This window comes from Lissotriton vulgaris, chromosome 6 (assembly GCF_964263255.1).
Source record: "Lissotriton vulgaris chromosome 6, aLisVul1.2, whole genome shotgun sequence".
Classification (NCBI taxonomy): Eukaryota; Metazoa; Chordata; class Amphibia; order Caudata; family Salamandridae; genus Lissotriton; species Lissotriton vulgaris.
Genome location: NC_141694.1, coordinates 136,333,093 through 136,348,532, shown reverse-complemented (window position 1 = coordinate 136,348,532; position 15,440 = coordinate 136,333,093). Strand labels below are relative to the sequence as shown.

At 44.9% G+C, this 15,440-nt stretch overlaps 1 protein-coding gene across 1 annotated transcript in view; it reads left to right on the top strand.

The window, feature by feature from the left end:
* The window catches only part of LOC147706906 (mechanosensitive cation channel TMEM63A-like), a 239,408-nt gene that overhangs the window by 88,015 nt on the left and 135,953 nt on the right, over nt 1-15,440 (top strand). The window contains exon 6 of the mRNA XM_086926166.1: nt 13,738-13,789. Within this exon, the coding sequence (XP_086782292.1) occupies nt 13,738-13,789 (52 nt within the window). The remainder of the gene's footprint in view (nt 1-13,737; nt 13,790-15,440) is intronic.

The following is a 15,440-nucleotide window of genomic DNA, read 5'->3' as shown; positions in this document are numbered from 1 at the left end:
GTCCCGTCCGAGGGCCCCGGGGCCCCGGCAGCGGCGGCACCACTGAGAGCTGCGCTCCTGCCTGGCGTCCCTGAGACTGACCTGCGGGGTGAGGCAATTTGTTTCCCGGTGACACACTGCCATCTAGCGGGTATTGCTGCTCATGACAGCCTGTACTATCCAACTACTCAGAGGACCTGGAAGTGTGTGGAATGAATGCATTCGAGTTTAACTATTTGTAATGCAGAGCCATAAGCGTGTGTATATATAGAATTGTATAGATGGGTATCAGTAAATTACGGGGATGTTTTGTAAGCAAAGGATTTTGAGTGACATCAAATAGACCTTGTTGTCCATGATGTGTCCCTGAGAACTCTGAGGTGAAAAACACCCCCTTAATTCACTTTTACCCATCTATATATGTATGTTATGCATGACCCACAAATTCGTCTGCCTCTGCTTCAGCTGCTTCTCGAAGCAGAGGAGTCATGGGAGAACCATACATAACTTGGCCTCCCATACTTGACCAAAATGTAAAAATATACCATACCTACCATCCTTAACCAACACCCGGCACCTTCGCTACCTTCCTTCCCCCTCAGCAGCTGTGCTTTGTGTCAAAAGAGACCAGCAGAGTGTGGTAAACTACTTCTCTATTATTCCTCACTGTACTGCCCTGTAGGCATGTTCATGACGTCATAGAGTGCCTGAGTGCCTCTCTGTGTCTAGAGTGTCAGTCGGTCATCTCAGGCTGAGCTGCTAGGAGCTCGCTCCTGGTGGGCCTGCGCTTGTGTCATCTTTCTTCTCCTCCTCTCCTGTCCTGGAACCAAGTTACAATACAGGATTACTTTACTATACAACTGGACTCTGTATCCTCCTTTGCCACACAGAGCTGCACTGACCGCCTCTCGGAGAGCCTGGTCACCTGGACTCAAAGGCTTTTATGATGTAGCAACATTGGGTAACCGGGTTTGCTATCAACTGCTACAATGTCATAGCAGTGAGTGTCGGATTTAGAATCTGGAGTAAACGATAAAGGCTTCCCCTGGAATCCATGCGTCACAGTTCAGTAATTGACTGCAATGATGTAGCAACAGATTCTGTTACCCTGTTGCTACATCATAAAGAAATGTTTGGCTGCTCTGTGTGGGCTTCTGAGAGTGACAGAGCAGTGCTGGAGGGGAGGGGAAGGACGTCTCAGAGTGGTGGGGTGGGTGGCAGGAGGCCAGGTTCTACATTTGTGATAGGGAGGAGAGGCCGTGCTATGTATGGCTCCCCCACTACTTCTCCGCTCTTTCTCAGCAGTTGAAAGCAGGGGCTGAAGCTTTGGCTGGGCCATACATAACATAAAAGTATAGATGGGTAAAGAGTGAGCACCTGGGGTGTTGTTCACTTCCAGATTCCGAGAGACATCATAGACCACCTAGTTCATCTCTCCTCTATTTGATGTCACTCAGAACCCCTTCGGTAAAATTATCCCCTTTGTTCACCGTTACCCTTCTATCATTCTATATCCCCACAGCCTTCTCCCAACTTTATTTTCCCAGTCTCCTAAACTTGTTCACACTCCTTGGCGGACACCCACCCCAACTTGGATTGAACTTTTGTGTGTTTTTTTTTTTATTATTACCTAGCATAATTCGTTCACTGCAAGAGCACCTCACTGGCCTGTCATTGGCCTCTTCCCATTTTGATATGCACAGAAGTAATTCATTAAGCAAGACCCGTGAGGAGGGTGTTCGCCTGTGTGATTGCAAGTGTTTTCTGTAATAGAAACGTGATATCCACAACATCTTTGATTTAGAACGCCAGGAAAGCCCTCGCATTCACAGCTACTCTGCTGCAAGCTGCTCAGTTTAATTTGATTTTAAAAGCCCCGTTTTTGGCTATATATTTTTCTCTTCATTTACCTGTTTTCCCTTGTTTTTAATTCAGGCCACTCGCAGACTCGCACTGCTGCCACCTTACCCCCACTCTAATTGGTGAGATCCCCGCGTTTTCGCGGGTCCCTGCCCACTGTCTTGTTGTGGTGGCCATCTTGGGAGGGGGGACACTGCCGGCGGCGCGGTTAGCGCTATAGTTGCCAGGCGCTCGGCGAACATAAAGTCAGCCATGCTGACGCGCAGCGTCATCACGCAGCGTCATCGCCGGAATGTCGCTGGAGTTTCGCCAGAGTTAAGCCCGTCTGTGCCCATCCGGGCCCAGACGGGCATAGGGCGCGTTACTCTGCTCAACTCTGCCGTATATATGGACTCAACTCTCAGGTACTCTAGGGATATCCTGTTATCGTTACAAACTCCCAGACATACTAGCTGTAGCTACCAGTGGGTAGAAGGTACCCCTTTTACTCAATGCCCTCTATGTTGTTTATGCAGCACCCTGAAGGACCGGATACAGTTCTCCATGGCTCTGCTCAATTGCAGGTCATTACTGTGCCACGCCGTGGAAATTAATTTCTTCATTCTGGACCATAGTCTGGATGCCTTGTTCCTTACGGAAACTTGGCTGACCTCTTGTTCTGGACCCGATATTGTTAAAGCCCTCCCTTCGGGATACCTCATGTATCATCTAGATAGGCCGGATGGGAGGGGGGGGAGGAGTCGCCATTGTGTATAGAGATAAATATGTATGCAAAGCGATAGACTGCGGTATCAATAACTCTGAAGGCTGTCAATTTTCGCTGCGCATATCTTCTACCAACTCTATCTCTGGCCTTCTTGTCTATCGGCCTCCTGCAACAATGGGAAACTTCTTAGATTCCCTCATTGAGGCAGTGATACCACTGGCTGCAGCGTCCTCCAACTTTATAGTGCTCGGAGACCTCAATTTACATTTTGATGATCCTTGTGATGTAGTGGCGAGAGACCTACAAGGCATGCTGGGTGCATTTGATCTTCACCTTGTCAATGTTGGTGCCACCCACAATAAGGGTAATCAGCTGGATGTTGCTTTTGCTAACTCGGAGAACCTGCAAGCCCTCCAGCCCTTGGATCTTCCCTGGACGGACCATTGTCTAGTCCCCCTTACTTGGCAGTTGGGGAAAGAGAGAGATCCTGTACCTAAACGGTATACAGTGGAACGACTCTGGTCGAGGCTACCAGCGGATAGCTGGGCTGCAGAGCTGGCAAGAACTTGTCCTCCCCCTGCCACTGACCCCATTGTTGCCGACCAGCATGTGGGAAATTGGCTGACTAATACTCTGGACTCGCTGATTCCGAAAAAGAGAAGGCCCATCAGGGAAAGAAGAGTCGGTTCCGCTCCCTGGTATACCCCCGAGCTTAGGGGTCTTAGAACATCATGTAAAAGATCAGAACGTGCTTGGAGGAGAGAGCGAATGGAAGAAAGTCGGGAAGATTATAAGATAGAGATGAGGAAGTATAAAGTCGCTTTGAAAGATGCCAAAAGGAACTTTTTCAGCGATAGGATTGAGAGGGCAAGTAACTCACCAGGGGAATCTTTCAAAATTTTTAAAGAACTTCTGAAGGCCCCGGTCCCCCCAGTTGTGCACGACAATCCTCAAGAAAAATGTGAAGAACTAGCTGACTTTTTTCATTCGAAAATAGAGAAGATCCTGTCCTCGCTGCCTCCAACCCCTCAGATCCCGGAGATGGACCCTAGCCCAGTAATATGCCCCGCTGAGCTGTCCTCTTTCGGCCCTTTCTCTGAGGAGGAGGTTATAAAAGTCCTGAAAGGGATGAAGAGTGGGTCTCCTAGCGACCCGGTGCCTATGAAATATCTTAAACTTGTGGCAAATACTTTGTCCACTCCGCTTACAGACCTCATTAACCTTTCACTCTCCCAGGGCATTGTGCCTCAGAGATGGAAAAATGCAGTTGTCAAAGCACTATTGAAAAAAACAGGATTAGACTCTTCAAATCTGGCCAACTTCAGGCCTATCTCACTTCTGCCCGGCTTCTCAAAAGTCGCTGAAAAGTTGGTTAACCGCCAGCTCTCTTATCATCTAGAGTCCCACCACCTGTTGGGGGACTCCCAGACGTGCTTTCGCCCTGGTCAGGGAACTGACACAGCCTTATTGGCAGTGGTGGAGGAAGCAAGGAGCATTCTTGATTCAGGGGGGTCAGTGGCAGTGATCCTCCTGGACTTGAGTGCTGCCTTTGACACCGTAAGTCACCAGGTGCTCCTCCAACGTCTGTCAGGGGTGGGTGTGACAGGGATGGCCTTGAAATGGCTTGAATCCTTCCTCTCCAATCGTTTCTATCAAGTCTGGGAAGGGGCAGAGCAGTCGACCTTGTTCCCTCTTCAATTGTGGAGTCCCTCAGGGCTCATCTTTGAGCCCTACTCTATTTAATATTTACATGACTCCTCTTGAAAGAGTGGCCTCCCCCTCAGGAGTGAGGATCATCAGCTATGCTGATGATACTCCGCTTGTGGTAGGCCTCACCCAACTGGTGGAACAACCCGAAGTCCTTCATGACTGCCTCGCTAATGTCCATCGTTGGATGTCCCATTCTGCCCTTAAACTCAATGGAGAGAAAACCGAGCTGATGCTGATGGGCAAATCCAGTCCCACACTCATTGCTAGCTGCTGGCCCCAGTCTCTGGGTGACCCACCATCTCCCAAGAAGGAGATTAAGACCCTGGGAGTTTGGCTGGAGGAAGATCTGTCCTTTAGGACCCATGCCAGGAAGACCGTGGGGGTGCGTTTTGGTCTGTTGCGGTCAGCTCGCAAGGTTCTACCACTGCTCCCTAACTCATCTAGGAAGCTCTTGATCCGTGGTTTAATCTTGTCAAGGCTTGACTACGGGAATGCACTGTTTCTCGGCGCTCCCGAAGCGACGTTTAAAACGCTTCAACAGGTGCAGAATGCAGCCGCCAGAGTGCAGATGGAGGTCCCGAGAAGACACTCAGCTGCCCCGGCTCTGAAAACGCTTCACTGGCTCCCTGTTAAGGAGCGGGTGAAATTCAAAGCGTTATGCACAGCCCATAAGATCTTGCATGGTAAGGGCCCCTCTATCCTGTCCAATATGGCACGCCCCTACAAGCCCACACGCCCACTGCGTTCGGACCAAAGACATCTCTTACAGTCAGCTAGAGTAAAAAGAGCTTGCTCTGGGGGCCGACGCTTCTCAGTGCAAGTGGCGGCACTGTGGAACTCCTTGCCCTTTAAGATTCGTTCAGAGCCCAACATTTTGCACTTTAGGAAACTCTTGAAGACCCATCTGTTTCCGGTGTAGTGACTGAGTTGAGCGTTCCTTCCTGTGTCTTCAGCGCCGGGATGCCCCCGGGTAACTGAGCGCGTTATAAATTTTATATAATAATAATATAATAATAATCACGTTAAGGTGCTTGCCCATGGGGCCCAAAGAAAAGCATTATAGTTGACCTATTGACCTGGCAAAATGTTATATCTACAGTATTGACTACCACAACCATTTGCAATTTAATGGAAGAGCTTTATTTATCTTTCCTTTGCATTACTGAAATATGGCATCACCATGATTTTTTTCAGATATGTTAAAGGAATTAATTCCCCCCTAAGTGTTCTGTGTTATTTGCCCCCCACCTTGAGAGATACGTTGGAGGTTTGGCTTTTACTTATGAGAATCACATGAAATGTACTAAAGAGTACGTTAGATGTCATTCGGCCTTGGAGACCATGACAGTGTGAATTCAAACGCACAATTTGATTTTAGGTTTCGTCTCAGACAGTACATGTGCTGTCAGCAAATTGTTTTGTAGACAAAATAAAAGCTTATATCGGGCTTAGATCACGTCCATTACTTACCACTACCATGTCCCTCTCATTTCCTTGCATCTTATTGGTTAGCGTGTCCTGCTTCCTCCTGGGGCTTCAGGTGTTGGTCCCTGCCATGAAGCATGGACCAAGTACTGCTTCCTGTCTGCGGGCAATGTCCTTCCGCTGGCTGCACACTCCTGCTAGTACTTTTACTATGTCCCCCTCCCTGTTGCTTGCCCCGCACCCTACTCCTGCTCTGTTGTGTTCCTGCTCCTTGCACCCTCCCTCGCACGTCCCTTATATTGCTTGTCTCCCGGCTGCCTTACTTGACTAAGATGTTGGAGAGGCCAGTTTTTCATCAGCAATCGGTCTCATGTCCCACTAGTCTTTCCAAGTCTTTCTAGCTTTTTTGTTTGCTGTGACATAAATTAGTTTCCTAAACTGTTATTGTGCATTGAGTAGAAACATTTGTTTACATAGGGAAAATACTACATTTTTCTACCCTTTGAAATTTCCAGTGAATCAAGAAAAGCTAAGGCCTTCCACTGCTATAAAGGAAGTGTGTGGTGATCTGTATTGCTATTGCTGTCATCCCTTCACCCTGTGATGTCACCCTTTGGATTCCCTTGTACCGAAGATTCCTCCCCAGTGTTCCCTGCTTGGCAGTTGCTGCTGCTGTGTCTTCCCCTCAAGCTGGACGGCTCTCTTCTCCTGAATAAATCCTAATCCTCAACCACCTGCCTCCGCCTCATCTTTACATTGGCGACAGAGGATGGTCAGCAGTTCTTCTGCTGCTGTTTCAATCTTCAGAACAACTTCATCACGGAAGCGTTTTGAAATTCAGGACTTTTTATTGTTCTTCCCACGACCTTCATCGTCATGTGAGTACATTTACAGATTACTTTCTCCGCTGTACTCACTGAGAGCCGTCGCAGCTACAGAACTCTTTTCATCGCAATTGGCCCTGCTACTATTCTGCCAATTATATTCATCTGCACGCCTTTTCACTGCGCGTCACCCAGCTTTGTGCTTTCTGCCTTATTCTCTGTGCCAGCCCGCTCCGCTTCCATCAGCTGACTCTCGCTAGACTTTTTTTTGCTACATTTCTAAGACTTTCCTACCTTTTCCCTCGCGCTTTCAACACTGCGCGCATTTTCCTCCGTTGTTCTTCTCCCCTCGGGCTGCGCCTCAGAGTGATGACGTCGTAGAACTTTCACGTTCAGGCTCAGTCAAGCTATCCAGCGTCTCCACGCATCAAGCAACCAAGCGTCTTCACGTATTACGCATACCGGTCACCATGGCAACTTAGACGCTTTTCCCTGCTGCCAGTCACTGCGTGGTTTCGAAACGTCACAAAGGCTTCTCCTTGCTGCACTCAGCTGTTCAGTCATTGAGCTTTGTAACGTCACAAAGGCTTTTCCTTGCTGCGCAGCAACCTTCTGTATTTTGCTTCACTCATCACGCTGATGCGCACAGCTCAAGCGCATGGCGGATTAAACAGCTCACAGCTGATTAAGTACTTTTCAAACCATTTATTTTTCTTCACATTTATGTGCTCAAGTGTTCCTTACATGTTTTAAAAACTTCAACTTCAACCTCACGCTGATGCGCACAGCTTCCACGTTTCTCATCAACATTTCTACATTTATGTTCTACACGCTAATCTCTACAATATCTTCGTTTACACGCTGATGTGCACAGCATTTGCACACTGAGGTGCACAGTTTTTTCACGCTATTGTGTACAACTTACACGCTGATGTGCACAGCATTTGCACACTGATGTGCACAGTTCTTACAAGCTATTGTGTACTTTATTTGCACTGTCATTGTTATAATAGTTTTTTTTGCTTTTGTTTGTTTTGTTAGCTTATTTCTTTTAATTAAAACTCTTTATTCCAAGAGAAAATAGAAGATACCACAATGCAAAGCGTTTCTCCTCCAGCTCCATTTCTTCAGACTCCTGGTGATCCTCCTCTCGAATGGAAGCTATGGTTAAGATCCTTCATGGCCTACTTAGGTGCAATTGATGGTCTTAGATATCGTGCTGAAAGGAAAAAGAGTTTAATGTACTATCATCTTGGTGTCGAAGGCCAGAATGTCTTTGACCATCTCCGCCTTATGTTCCCCCTCCTGGTGAAGCTCCTGATGAATTCGACATAGCCATAGCCAAGTTAGACAAATACTTTGTTAAAACCAAAAACATGGTTGTTCATCGTTACAAATTCTTCACCAGGGCTCAAAAACCTGAAGAAAGCATTGACACTTTTGTTACTGCTTTGAAAATTCTTGCTTCTAAATGCGAATTTGACAATTTCACCTCCCAACTTATTAGAGATCAACTTGTTGCTCGCTGTTCTTGTAAACAAATCCAAGGAAAATTGTTATCATGCAAGGATCCTTCTCTTGATAAAGCTATTGACATAGCCAAGAGTATTGAGACTTCCTTGGAAAATTCCAAACAACTAGAGGTTTCCCTTTCCAACACTTCTATTTCTGGTGCTGTTTCCACTAAAATGCCCCCTCCCATCAAGACTTCTAATTTTGTTCCTCGTGATTCACGTGGTTATTTTAGAAGAATGGGAAATACCAGCACCAGAAGACCCTTTATGCCCAACAGACAATTTAGCCGAAACACTTTTTGTTTTAGATGTGGTTCTTCTTACCATTTTTCTAATTTCAAAAATTGTCCTGCTGCCAACCAACAATGCAGTCAATGTGGCAAAAATGGTCATTTTTCAAAGGTCTGTATGAGAGGTAAAAGAGGTGATGTACGTTGTGTCATGAATGAGAACGATTCTTCCCCTGATTTAAATTCTCTTGAGCATTCAACTGAACATTCTGAATATGATGTAACCAGTCAGGAATATGTGGTTGTTGTGAAATACAATGATATTGCTAGTCGTACTTTTCTTGTTCCTGATCCTGAAGTTGATGCTACTATTGACAAATGTCATATTCAACTACTTGTAGACACCGGTGCTCGCATCACTATTGTTTCCTATGAAAAGTATTCTCACTTCTGGCATGACAAGTGTTTACTTCCTCCTGATGTTCTTTCTGTAGCCTTTGAGGGAAGTAGAATTAACCTTTTAGGTTATTTCTGGGCTGAGATTTCCATTTTTGGCAAATTTATCAAAGGGAAGGTTTATGTTGCTAAACGGGGCATCAACGTACTGGGTCTCATTCATCAGGCAGAATTTGGTGTTACCATTAAACCTGGCCTACCCAATCCTGTATTTATTGAAGAGTGCAATATTCCTTGTTCTATGTCTTCATCCCCTGCTCCCGTATGTAACATTTTGAATGACAAATTGTGGGAGCACAAATATAAAAAAGTTTTTGAAGATCGCCTTGGTAAGATCACCAATTTTCAACATTTCATCAAAGTCAAAGATGGCATTACTCCAGTCAAACACAAACTTAGAAATGTCCCACTCAGTATCAGAGAGGACTTGTCCAAACATTTAAAATCCCTGTGCGAACAAGAAATTATTGAAAAAGTTGAATCGACATTATGGCTTTCTCCTATTGTTCTTGCTAGAAAAAGGTCCGGTGACCTTAGGATGTGTGTGGATTTACGCAGTCTCAATCAGGCTATCTGGGTTGATGGCTTTCCCCTTCCTGGTATTGAGGATTTAATAGCAAAAGTAGGTTCATCCACTTGGTTTTCAAAATTTGACTTAAAGGCGGCCTACCACCAGATTGAGTTGCATCCTCTCTCACGTCACCTCACTGCCTTTGTCACACCTGATGGCGTATTCCAATTTCGTCGCCTTCCCTTCGGGTTGGCTTCTGCTGCCGCTGTTTTCCAGTGCATCATGTCAGAAATGTTTGAGGAACTCTCCAATGTAGTCGTCTTTCAAGATGATATTCTTATTTTCACTCAATCTGAGAGCGAACATGACAAAGTCATTGACCAGGTCTTTCACATTCTGGAACATAGAGGTGTGTCCTTACAAAAGAGTAAGTGCGTTTTCAAAACCAGAGAAGTGGAATACCTTGGTCATATCATTTCTGAAAATGGCATCAGGCCAAGATCTGGTCTTGTGAAAAGCATCATTGAAGCTCCCGCCCCTTCCAACAAGGAACAGCTTTTGTCCTTTCTTGGTCTTTGTGAGTTTTATGTAGTAATCAAAGATGGGGAGAAGGAAAATCCGTGATCCCACCAAGTTCCTTGGCTTTAGATACTGTTAATCAAAAAGGGGGGAGGGGGGATCACTTGTCCTGTATAACCTGGGTACAGTTCTAACTAGAATGACCCTTGTTTAAAAGACCCTCATACATGTGCAATCATGGTGGTATGGGCGGTGTATCTTGATTCTCCGCCTTCGTTTACACGTCTGTGCAGAATCACAGGGTCAGTTGGTATGCACCCTCCACCCGGAGGAGAACACCCTAGGTTAAAACAGTAGTGATCAGTGATTATTGGTGAGGTGACAGTGCTCTACTTAAAAGCAATCCAATCTTGCCGGGAATGAGATAATTTTATTAGCCGGGATTGAATTGGCAATGGAGGATATGGTTGAATACGTGTAAGAGGAATTATTAGGATTCATACATATTCAATCCTCCTGTGTACAAAGATGGTCCTTACAAAAGAGTAAGTGCGTTTTCAAAACCAGAGAAGTGGAATACCTTGGTCATATCATTTCTGAAAATGGCATCAGGCCAAGATCTGGTCTTGTGAAAAGCATCATTGAAGCTCCCGCCCCTTCCAACAAGGAACAGCTTTTGTCCTTTCTTGGTCTTTGTGAGTTTTACTCAAAATTCATGAGAGACTATGCCAAGACCACCGAATGTTTTAGGCTTTTACTAAAAAAAGGTGCCCCTTTCAGCTGGTCTGATGAGTGTGAAAAAGGTTTTCAGCTTATCAAAAAGCACATTACTAACGCTCCTGCTCTTCAACCTTTCAATGGCAACAGAGAAGCCGTTGTCACTGTTGATGCTTGCGAATATGGCTTAGGAGCTGTTCTTTCTCAAGTGGCCTATGGTAAAGAATTTACCGTCGGATTTGCCTCCAGGACTCTCCGCCCTGTCGAAAGGAAATAGTCAGTTATAGAGAAGGAACTGCTTGCTTGTGCTTGGAGTGTTGAGAAATTCAAGTCTTACCTATGGGGTAGACCGTTCATTCTTCAAACCGACCATCGTCCCCTTGTTGATATCTTATCAGGCAGAAACGTCAATCGCACCACTGCACGATTGGCTAGACTCTCCACTAAACTATTGGAATTCAATTTCAAGGCTGTTTATATCCCTGGCGGTAAAAATAGACGAGCAGACTGCTTGTCAAGGTTACCCTTACAAGAACCTGATGAGAATGACGAAACAGACATTGAGGAATGTTTTGTGGCCAATATCTCCCAAACCTCCGTTTCTTTCGCTGAATGTGACTGGATCAAGGCTGTTGAGAATGATGCCATCCTCAGAGATGTCATCTCCTTCATACAAAAAGGTTGGCCTAAAGAAAAAACCCTTTCTCCTGAGTTTCAAATTTATTGGAAAATTAACTCTGAACTTTCTTTGGAAAATGGTAAAATTGTTAGGGGTGATAAATTCATTCCCCCTTCTGTTTACAGAGAGAAAATTATTACTGATGCACATTCTGGCCATCTAGGTGCCACCATCACCAAGAGAAACGTCAGATCGAATTTTTGGTGGCCAAAAATGGACAACCAGATTATTGAAGCCATCAAACTCTGTTCACGTTGCAACACCAGTGACAAGGTTCTTATCTTAGAAGGTGTTTCTAATTCTGTTGTTCCCCCTCCCGCTAGGGCCTGGCAAAAAATTGGTCTGGACTTTCTAGGTCCGTTCCATGTCCTTCCCAATACCTCCAAATACTTCCTGGTCCTCGTTCATCATCTTTCCAGGTGGGTCGAAGTTGAACCGATCAATGTTCCCAACTCCAAGAGTGTTATTGATTGTTTAAGCAGAATCTTCCTCAGGGAGGGGTGTCCAGAGGAAATCCTCACTGACAACGGGGTTCAATTCATTTCCAAAGAGATGGGTGTCTTCCTTAACAATTGCTGCATTAGACATACCAGAACTCCGTTGTACCATTCCCAAAGCAATGGCAAAACCGAGAGATTTAACAGAGTTATTGTCGAATGTGTGCAAGCTGCTTTCAGGTCAAATAATTGTATCTTCCAAGCTGTAAAAGATCTTATATGGTCTTATCGCATTTCTCCCCATGTTGCCACAGGTTTTTCTCCTTTCGAACTGATCAGAGGAAGAAAAGCTTGCTCCCAAGCTTTCCCCTTTTGGATGGTCAAGAGCCTCCACCGGGGCTGTGATTTGGAAGCAGTGTGGGAGTGTGCCAACAAAAAATCTTCTAGTTCCCTGCCTTGCTCTGCTGAGCCTAGGAAAGAGTCTTCTCATAACATTCATCCTGGTGATTGGGTTAGAATCAAGAACCCTGTCATAGTTAAGAAAGGTTTTTCGAAATTTCTTGAATACCAACAGGTTGTTGATGTTCGCAAGAATGCTGTCAAACTGTCTAATGGCAATTGGTGGAGCACTTCTCGGGTTGCTAAAGATCCCTCCCGTGCAACTGCTCCCTCATCGAATACCAATGTTGGTAATGGCTTAAAAGAAGATTCTAATGACAGTATTGACAATGGTTTAAGAAAAAGTTCGAGGGCAATTGTGAGGCCCAACAAATACCGTGATTATATCTGATTTGCCTTTTCTTATCGTTTTACTATGTTCCTTAAATTGTTTTTTTTTTAAAAAGGGGGGAGGTGTGTGGTGATCTGTATTGCTATTGCTGTCATCCCTTCACCCTGTGATGTCACCCTTTGGATTCCCTTGTACCGAAGATTCCTCCCCAGTGTTCCCTGCTTGGCAGTTGCTGCTGCTGTGTCTTCCCCTCAAGCTGGACGGCTCTCTTCTCCTGAATAAATCCTAATCCTCAACCACCTGCCTCCGCCTCATCTTTACAAAGTGTTTCGCCAGCGATCTACTAGTGAGAGCACTTCATCAGGAGCAAGCAGGATAAGCACTTAGTTCATAGCAGGCATCTATTAGTTTGGAATAGGAGACAAATAAGTGTGTTAATTAAACCAGACACTGCCAGTCCTTCAAATAGTTACAAAGGGTGGGGAGAAGTTACTCTGCTGGAGCCTTCTTCAGGATTAAACCTCACCTTTTGCTTAGTGGTATTTTCCTTTAATGCTCAGAATTGCTTGCGTATCATGCTAATGGGAAGTGTACCACTGCTGGTGTTGACCCTAACTCGCTGGCAGAGACCAGCCCTCGATGCACAGTTGCAAACTTTTGCAAGTCACACATCTGGGTTTGATGACATGACTAATGCCAGGTTTTGCCGGAGAGTCCTCTGAAGCCCTTCCCGTTACAAGCTCTGCTGATACAGATTTAGTTACTTCATCACTAGGATTTAAGTTGTGGAAATGCACATGCATCATGTAGTGAAGGAGTGACACTTTCTTTACCTGTAACTATTAATTCAGGATGTATGTAATCATTGTAATTACATGTTCTTGTACAGTGCTTCATAATGCACTTCCTTTGTTTCAAAAAATTGTAAATAATAGTTGTTGTTATCACCCACATTAATGATGCTCTGAAGGATAGAAGGGTGAGTTGTCTTTGCCCAGTTTACAGCAGATGTTGCTAGTTAGCGTATACATCATGGAGCCATCTTGCCGGCTTACGCAGTTTACCACTCAGCCTTCCATACCTTAATCGAACCACATATAGAAACCACGCTTGCCTTAGGGCTCTTGTGTTCAATAGCTGAGGTTAAGCATGGGGGATGGAACAGAGGTGGAATGTTGGGAGCATGGTAACAGGATTAGTAATTTTTATTCCTATTATACCTTTTATAATGGCATTAAAAGCTAAATTGTGACTTCTTCTTTGGATTCCTGCCTGGACAGGGGACTGTTTCAAAGAGGGATAAGTGATAATCTGCATCTACCAAATGGCTTAAGGGTCTGTTGTTGGTCCGTGTTCGCCTATGTTTGTGTGTCGGAGCATGTACAACATTTCAATTCAGAAAGCCTCCTTTAATAACGTGTTATGACTATTACCTTTTAGATAATGATGCCTACAGTTTTGGAAGAACAACTATAGGAAATTTAAGTAAAGAGTAAGTCCATGCTGGCTCCTTTATCTATACAAATAATACGGTATTGCATTAATGGTGCAAAGCGTCATGTGTTTGCGTATTGCTGTTGCACATCTTATTCATACTGCTGCTTTAACTATACCCTTGATTCTCAGTTTTGCCATTTACTGACCAATTCTACTTTGCCTCAGGTGCTATTTCTTTGAGCTTGCTTGCTTTTGATTGTGTTACTTGATTATTGCCTTTGATCCTACCTCTTTATGTTGCTGGTCTTCCTGTTGAGTTCTTTGAGCTTGCTTGCTTTTGACCCCGTTGCTTGATTATTGCCTTTGGTCCTGCCTCTTGTTGTTGCTAGGCTTCCTGTTGAGGTATTTGAGCTTGCTTGCTTTTGACCCTGTCACTTGAGTACTGGCTTTGGTCCTGCCTCTTGTTGTTGCTGGGCTTCCTGTTGAGTTATTTGAGCCTGCTTGCTTTTGACCTTGTCACTTGAGTACTGGCTTTGGTGCTTCCTCTTCCTGTTGCTGGGCTTCCTGTTGAGTTCTTTGAGCTTGCTTGCTTGTGACCTTGTCACTTGAGTACTGGCTTTGGTGCTTCCTCTTCTTGTTGCTGGGCTTCCTGTTGAGTTCTTTGAGCGTGCTTGCTTTTGACCCTGTCACTTGAGTACTGGCTTTGGTCCTGCCTCTTGTTGTTGCTGGGCTTCCTGTTGAGTTCTTTGAGCTTGCTTGCTTTTGACCCTGTTGCTTGAGTACTGGCTTTGGTGCTTCCTCTTGTTGTTGCTGGGCTTCCTGTTGAGTTCTTTGAGCTTGCTTGCTTTTGACCCTGTTGCTTGAGTACTGGCTTTGGTGCTTCCTCTTCTTTTTGCTGGGCTTCCTGTAGAGTTCTTTGAGCTTGCTTGCTTTTGACCCTGTCACTTGAGTACTGGCGTTGGTGCTTCCTCTTGTTGTTGTTGGGCTTCCTGTTGAGTTCTTTGAGCGTGCTTGCTTTTGACCCTGTTGCTTGAGTACTGGCTTTGGTGCTTCCTCTTGTTGTTGCTGGTCTTCCTGTTGAGTTCTTTGAGCTTGCTTGCTTTTGACCCTGTCACATGAGTACTGGCTTTGGTGCTTCCTCTTGTTATTGCAGGGCTTCCTTTTCAGTTTGTCTCTTTTCCATCCCCTTAAGTTTTATTTCTTGATGTATGTAGCCAGATTTTGGAACTATCTCTTGACGCTGACACTACCAGCTCAGTGTGACCCGGACTCAATATTCTTGACTAGGCAGAGCGCCTCCTGAAGCATGTTGAACCAGTAGCAAAATTGTCTTTGTGGACTACTAAATAGTTATAAAAATTATATCATGTGCCCAAAGTACAACCAGGCAAACCACTGAATGTAAAGAAAAGTTTCAGTAAAATATTTCCACCTAACAGCTGGTAATAGCTTGGGTGCTTTTTTATCAGTTTGAAAAAATCCCTTTATTTCAGGGTTTTTCATTCATTTTCAGCTATAAAAATTTACCAGGGATCCCGATTTTTGCTGTTAAGTGAACAACCACGTTATAAGAAGACATATAGGGCCTGTCTCTTTATTGTCGAGAACTCACTGTTAAGTGTCTCACTGATGCACTTTCTGCTTCTAGTACTCTCAGATGTGATGATATCATTTTTTATCTCGTTTCCTTTCTCACTTTTCTACTG